The sequence below is a fragment of the Mus caroli genome, chromosome 5 (genome assembly GCF_900094665.2).
Source record: "Mus caroli chromosome 5, CAROLI_EIJ_v1.1, whole genome shotgun sequence".
NCBI classification, from domain to species: domain Eukaryota; kingdom Metazoa; phylum Chordata; class Mammalia; order Rodentia; family Muridae; genus Mus; species Mus caroli.
Window position 1 is genome coordinate 58,283,849 of NC_034574.1, and position 7,355 is coordinate 58,291,203.

Genomic DNA, 7,355 nt, shown 5'->3' on the forward strand with positions numbered 1-7,355 from the left:
TATATATATATATATATATATATATATATATATATATATATGGTCCAGCTAGTTCAACAATGGCTATCTACCAATGAAAGGTTAAAAAAAATCCAATAGTTGTTCAGTCCACAAAGCTGGATGTCTCAACTCTTCAGTATATGTCAGAATCCTGAAGATGTAGGCTCTAATGCCAGCAAAAGAATGGACTGGCAAACAAAGGAAGAAAGAGAGCTTCCTTTTTCCATGTCCTTTATATAGACTACCTGCAGAAAGTGTGGCCCAGATGAAAGATGGATCTTCCTACTACAAAAGATCTGGATTAGAAGTGGGCCTTCCATTTCAAAGGGTTTAATTGAGAAAAAAGTATCTCACAGGTGGGCTCAGCCATTTGGGTTTAGTTGGTTCCAGATGTAGTTGAGTTGACAACCAAGAATAGCCATCACGGTTCATCCATGAAAAGGATGATGCTATTGATGCTACAGTGTCCCACAGTGCTTTGAAATCTCTGTATCAGGAACAAGACTGATGGATTTCTGGTGGGCTTTGACGCAAACATTGTCAGCTCAGTAGCACTTATTCTTGTCCCTGACCCTAGGGTAGGGTATATTGAATATTGACCACAGAGAAATTTGCCCATCGTTTTGGAGAGCGAAGACTTTTCCAGAAAGAAAGTTTATTGTCACCTCCTAAAGCTGCATTTAGTTTGCTTATTTGAGCATGGCAGCCTCAATGTATCTTTTTCTAAAAAACTACATTCTACGACTTGTTATTATGTCTTGAATTCATTAAGAGAAGTGTCTGAGGCAAGATCAATATTTTTTAGATGACTGTCATTACAATTCACCCCCAAGAAGAGTGTAAAGCGAGACCTCTCCGAAGGGCAGTTGGCGTTCTCCATAGAGTTTGAAGTGCACATTCCTCTAAGTCCAGCCCACCTCTACTGGTTCTTTGCAAAGCTCACTGATGTATATGTACAGAGATGGTCGATACAGAAGCCAGGCAGTGACTACTTACTGTATTGGGTGTGCCATAGTCACTTGAGTGTGAGCAAATGAATTAAAGCTCCCTCCCCCAAGAGGGAGAAAAAAGCCAGCGGAGAATACACTCTCTGAATAGGAAAATTATACAGAGTTCCAGGAAGTAGCAAATATCTAAAAATATACAAAATAGAAAAAGCTCAGAGTTGCTGGGAATGTAGGTTAAAGTTCTTAAGAGGGTGCTGGGGCTAGGCTTTGATGATGTACTATCTGAACAAAGAGCTAGAGGAAAGGGTGGTTCAACTGAGCGCATATATGAACTAACAACCAATAAAGAACTGTTAGGATGTGATCTACTTATTTTATTGCTGGTATATATTCAGAAGGCTTGAAAGTAAGGTCTCAGAGAGTTATTGTATACCCATGTTCAAACTGTCATTATTCACAACACTAACATGTAGGTGCAAGCCATAGATCTGCCAATGGTATATATAACAAGCAGGGTATACAGTGAAATAATGTGCAACCTTAAAAAGGAAGGGAATTCTGACACACACCACAAATAGATGAACCTTGAGTGGTGTTATGCTAAGTGAAACGAGACCAGGCACAAAAAGCAAGTACTGTGGGATTCCACTTGGATAGGGTTCTTAGAGTCACCAAAATTAGAAAGGCACAGAGTAAAACTGAGGTTATCAGGGCCTGGTAGGTAGAGGGAGGAGGCGCTACTGCCTAATGGGTACAAATGAGGTCTGGAAATGGACATTAGCAATGTGCCTGCTCCATGAAACTGTGTAGTAGAGCACTTAAGAGGATACATTTTATGTTATACCCATTTCCCTCAAAATGTATTAGGGAAAAATTCAGCCACGTAGATCAGAGAACCAACTGATGGGATTTTGTCTGTTTGTTTTGTACGTACTGTTTTTAAAAGAAGAAAATATATTTAAAAGAAAGCAATTTAGATGGGAAGAGACCTCCTCATGACGTAGCTGCAGCCCTTGCCATTGGCAAATATGTCTAACAGAAAGCAGCCTTGGGCTACCCGATCATGCTGTCTAGAGCTGCAGCTATTCCTCTTTACCACTGGTCGGAGACCCAGCCTCCACAAGTATGCTATTTCATCTCTCCCCCAATGGGCTGGGCCTTTGGATTTGATAGGACTCACAAGAAGAGGACTTAAGAAGAATATTGAACTGGGGTGTGGTATCACTCCATACCCCATGGCCCCAACCCAACCGCATCCCCACATCTTCCAGTACAGGGAGTGATTCCGAACATCAGCCCTGACCCTGCAAGGCATGACTGGGATACAAGAGCCAGAGTAAGGCCACACTTCGAACATGGACTTCACCTTGGTCAAGGTGAGGCAACTCAAGTTCAGGTTAGCATAAGTCAAAGTGTTCTAAAGAAGAGCCTGTCCAAGGATCTGACCTTCAAGGAGTTAGGGAATCAAGGTTAGAAGGCATTTTCAACTATAAAACTTCCTCAGTATGTCAAAGGAATTATACATCTTGATTTTGGCATCAGATAGACTAGATTTAAATCCTGCTTCCCACCTACCAACTTTGGGACCTTTGGCAGATAATGTTCTTTTGATTGACCTCAGCTTTCTCAGTTATGGAAGGGGTATTACACATCTCTTAGCACAGTGTTATTAAGAAAAGTAGACCCTTTAATACAGTGTCTGGGATGTCCTAAAGGTTCAATAAATGTCCATAGTGGAGAGATTTCACACATTACTGGATTGTCGATATTATAATTCTCATGGCAGAAAAAGCACAGACGCAGAGACACTTGGACAAATTAGGTAACTAAGTTAACATCACACAGCTAAGAAATTGTGGGACCAACGTCCTTGACGGATTTCAGTCTAGATTGCTTTCATTTAGAGTGTAAGCACAGGTAATTAAAAAGCCAGATGACCATGGAATGTTTTTAGAGGACACTGTCCTGCAACATTCCTGGAACCTTCTTGCCCTCTTGTTTTGATTTGGGTTTGTTGTTTTTTTTCTGGTTTGGCTTTCCAGCACTCACCTACTGCAGCCTGAAAACCAGACCCAGTCCCAGCCTCAGAGCCTTGGGATTCCGGAGCCTTCCATGTTTTAGGATATTTAGGGTTCGTGGTGGTGTGAAGTTATTTCACAAACGACACCAAGTAGTGTCACACACATTTGTTGTCTTTTTCTTGTTAGTAGAAACCTCTGGAAATGGAGTCATTAGTCAAAAATAAAAGTCCCAGTGGCTCTGTTATGATTTCCTTATCTGGGCACTAGATGTCACACTAAGTCAAGCTTTGGAAGTGGCTCAGCTAAGTAGGGTGTGGCAGTCTCTACCTGTTTAAAAAAAATCACAACGTTTAGGTAAATATTATGCTTAACTTTGAATTTCTAGGAAAATTCAGAAAGCATTTTCTTTTACATATAAAAAAAACTTAGAATTGTTAATCAGAGAACAGATAGCACCGTGGTGACATGCCGGCTTAAACACATCTTAGCTGCATGCACATGAAAACTGTCTTCCATTCCAAAAACAAAGGGGTAGTTCTGGAGACAGTTTATGCACACTTGTCTGTGGTCACGTGGGAGGCTTGTTCTTTTTTCCCTTTGCTGTTTTGTTTGAGACGGTGTCTCATGTAGCCCAGGTAAGCCTTGGACTTGTTAGGTAGTTGAGGCTAGTCTCTTACCTTCCTCTGCTTTCCAAGTGCTGGGACTACAGACTGGCCAAGATGAGAAGCGGCTCTCCCAACAGAGAAACAGACAAGACTGACCTACTGTGGAGGAAGTCAAAGAGGGGGATGTAAGGCCCCGGAAGATTAAAGAGCTAATAATGAGTGTGAGCACCGCTGAGCCCCAGAGCTGAGCAAGCTGTGCCTCCAGAGATTACTTATTCCCTGACTTTGGCTCTCAGAAATCTATAGCTGTGAATCGTGCGTGGAGAATTCTGCAGTCTCCTTTTGGAAAGTCTGTGTGGATGTTGTTGTTGTTGTTATTGTTGTCTTAACTACCTTGAAGAATATGAAGCCAATGACTTAAGTGTTTGCTGAAATTTCGATGAGATTCCATTGAAATGTTTGGAATTCTTTGGAGGCTAGAAAGAATTAATTCGAGTCAGATTGAAAGCTTATAATTAAGTCTTCGGCTTAGCAGTTTGTTTTTTTTTTTTTTCCGAGTAACTCAGTAATGAGTTTGAGCTGTGTTTAATTATCTGCATGAGTGTAGGCACATATTTCTATTGTAATTAAAGTTGTAAATCATGTTTCCTAAGTTTTCAGGGTTTGTAGGTAATATATGATGACAAATAGCTTTCGTTGGAAGGAGCCAGTAAATACCATTGCCTGTGTTGCTTTGATAAATCGGGTTAGAATTGAGAAATCGGCCTTCTGTGTGTATGTAGGGGTGCATGTGTGAGTATGTGCAGAGGCTAGCCTCGAAAGTCAAAGGGTATTCCTCAGGATTCTGTCTGCCTTGCCTTTTGAAACAGCATGACTCACTTGGCCTGAAATTTACTGATTCAGTTACAACGGCTGGATGTCAAGCCCCAGGGATGTACCTGTCTCTATGTCCCCAGCTCTGAGGCTACAAACTCATGCCACCACACCCAGATTTCCACAGGGTTCTATGCATTGATATCAGATCCAAAATACTACTCTTCTGAGTATATGAGATGAGTCTCATCTGTGTCTTCCTCTAACTCAAGAGATGGATGAACAGTCATTTGAACAGTGTTTTGTAATTCTGATTGGTTCTGGTTGACTCTGGTGTCTTCCTTTGACTTGGTTACCACTGCCTTGTGTTTGAACAACCCAGGGTCCCAGGATGCGTGCTTCCTTTCTCCTTACATGCCAAGGCAGGTAGCAGGCACCCAGATGGAGGGGGCACAGGCTGTTTTCCTTCTAGAACTCCAGTAACCATGAGGACCGCAGTGGTCTACCAGTGCTTTGATCCCTTCCTCCTGTCTAAGAAAGGCTTACCCCATCTTAGTGCAGGGTGTCAAGCTGTCTGTGGATGAAATAGAAGACTCTTTTCTATCAAGTCAAGGGTTGGTTTTTGCCCAATGAGTGGGAAGGTCTGCTCTGTACTCCTTACCGAATCCCAACTGTGCCAGTGTCTTGGAAATAAAGACTGTCCCTTCTTGGAAATACAGGTGCTATTAGTCTGATGGAGTAAAGCCAGTGACCTTCAGCCTACTTTGGACGGCTACTCCTTCCCAATTTCCCCACTGACTGATCCTTTGATTTAGAGCTGTCAGCTCAAGACCTTCATGGTGTACGTTTGAGGAACTGTAGTGTTATTTTTTATTTGTTTGTTTGTTTGTTTGAAGGGCTTTGTTTTGTTTAGAGACACGATCTTGTTAAGTAGCCCACACTAACCTAGAGTCTTATGCAGACTAGGCTAGGCTCAAACTTGCCATCCTCCTGCCTCAGCCTGATGAGTATTAGGATTATATGCCACCATACATATAATCCTAGGAACATATTATACATAGGTTTATACATAGGAACATATTGAAGGTCATCTGACTTCAATCCAGCCAATGTTAACTGAGCACCAGTCATGTGCTAGGAAAACCAACAGCAACCACAAGAGAACGACTGACCAGCCATATGACACTTTAGAAAGCAGGACGAAGACATGGCAGTCATGCCTTTCAAAGATGCTGACTTGAGTTTGGAGTTTCCCGGTTAAAAACAGCTACCATGAAAGGCAGAAGCCAAAAGGGGTCTGGGAACATAGTGAGGAAACTGAGTCACAAAAAGAGAATGGCTTTAAGATCACTCAGCCTGACCATGCTGAGTTCATCTTTGGACCCTACCACAGGGAATCTGAACACATTGCTGCCATTCAGGGTAGAACCCCCCGCAGTCCAGATGGTCTTGTGAGATTAGTCCAGGGTCACAGACTGTGCAGACTGTAATGTCTCTGTGAACTATATATTTATTTCCTTACAGGTCATGGATTAACAGCAGTCAAAGAAAAGGCAGGGGCGACCCTACGAATCCACAGTGCCAATTCCGCATCTCCCGAAGGGGCCCCAACTGATGCCGAAAACGGAATCTCCGGAAGTGAGTGGCGTGCTCGCCTGCTGTTTTGTTACACCCTGTGCACGACTACTCAGTGGGGAAGCCCAAGTTCAGATCAGCAAAACGCATTCTAACCAAGGTGTTCTTTCTCGCCATGACAGATGTGACTCCAGATCAGGACCCTGCCGGAGGCCCCCACACTCCTCCTCCACCAGGGGCGGCAGGGTCGAGGGGCATGCTGTCAGCCCTCACCAATGTGGTTCAAAACACGGTGAGTCCCTAGAGGCCTCCCCTGTTTTCCCTAGTGGCTCAGTTCTTTTGATCTTTGCAGCTTGTGACCTAGATACATCCCAGAGAAGGCGGCCTCGCTCCTGACTTCGGATTCCAGTTTGTTATGCTTTCTGCTACAGAGTAGGGATAACCTTGGATCTGAAATAATAAGGGCAAGATGAAATGCGGTCTGTGTTTAAAAGAAGAGAGTGGTTTAGAAGATATTTTTTTCCAATCTGATCTAACAGTGTCCCTTCCAGCTGCTTCAAGGACAGTATTTAGGTGAGGGAGGGAACTTGGAGCTGGGACAGCTGTTCTTCCTGGATCAGGTCTCAGTTCTCTTAAACTTGGAAATCCTTCAAAGTAAAAAAGGACGAGTAACGACTCAGGGAGAATAACTCAGAGACTAACCCAGCCATAGCCTCCCTCCTGACCCCTACTGCCCCCTTCCCTGCAGAACCCTAAACGTACACCTGAAAGTCCTATTTTTCCATTGTTTGCTTATTCCTTTTTATTTAAGTTGAATTGATTTTTTTTAAAGACAGATACACAACCATCTCACTCCTCCAGGAAGCTCGCTATTGACGATAAACATTGAAAGGAAGCAGAGGTACCGCAGTGAGAAGAGGAAGTCAGCAGGTCCTTAGCACCAGGAAGACAGGAGTCTACTATGTAGAACAAGCTAACTACATTTTCGAGAACTATGGGCTCGTGTCCTTTTTAGTCATGTATCCATTTGTTATCTTAAAGAGAGACAGTTGACCCTTACTGTGTATGAGGAGCCTCACCAGACTCTAGTCGTATAGGCTGATGCTATGTCTTGCTGTATTAAGGCAGTTTAACAATGGCGTGTGATGCATTATGGGAGAGGAGGGGATTGTGAATGGCCCCGTAGGTTATCTAACCCACATGTTGGGACAAAAGAGTGTCAGGAGTAAAGGAAGACTGGGTAGGAAGAAGGAGGCACACCAAGTGTTAAGAGTCACAACGCAGAGCTGTTCAAGGCCACCCATGAGAGTGGGGGAAGCTCTCTCCATAACTCGGCTGTAAAAAGCAAACTCATGGCTTCTCCCCGGTCCCTTTTTAAAAAATTTTTTTTTTTT

The 7,355-nt window shown here is 43.2% G+C and overlaps 1 protein-coding gene across 3 annotated transcripts in view; it reads left to right on the top strand.

Annotated features, from left to right (window-relative positions):
• Positions 1–7,355, top strand: part of Fam114a1 (family with sequence similarity 114 member A1) — a 71,667-nt gene that overhangs the window by 29,419 nt on the left and 34,893 nt on the right. For all 3 annotated transcript variants that reach the window (XM_021162251.1, XM_021162252.2, XM_029477771.1), the window contains 2 exons: positions 5,911–6,024; positions 6,144–6,253. In XM_021162251.1, coding sequence (XP_021017910.1) covers positions 5,911–6,024; positions 6,144–6,253 — 224 coding nt within the window. The remainder of the gene's footprint in view (positions 1–5,910; positions 6,025–6,143; positions 6,254–7,355) is intronic.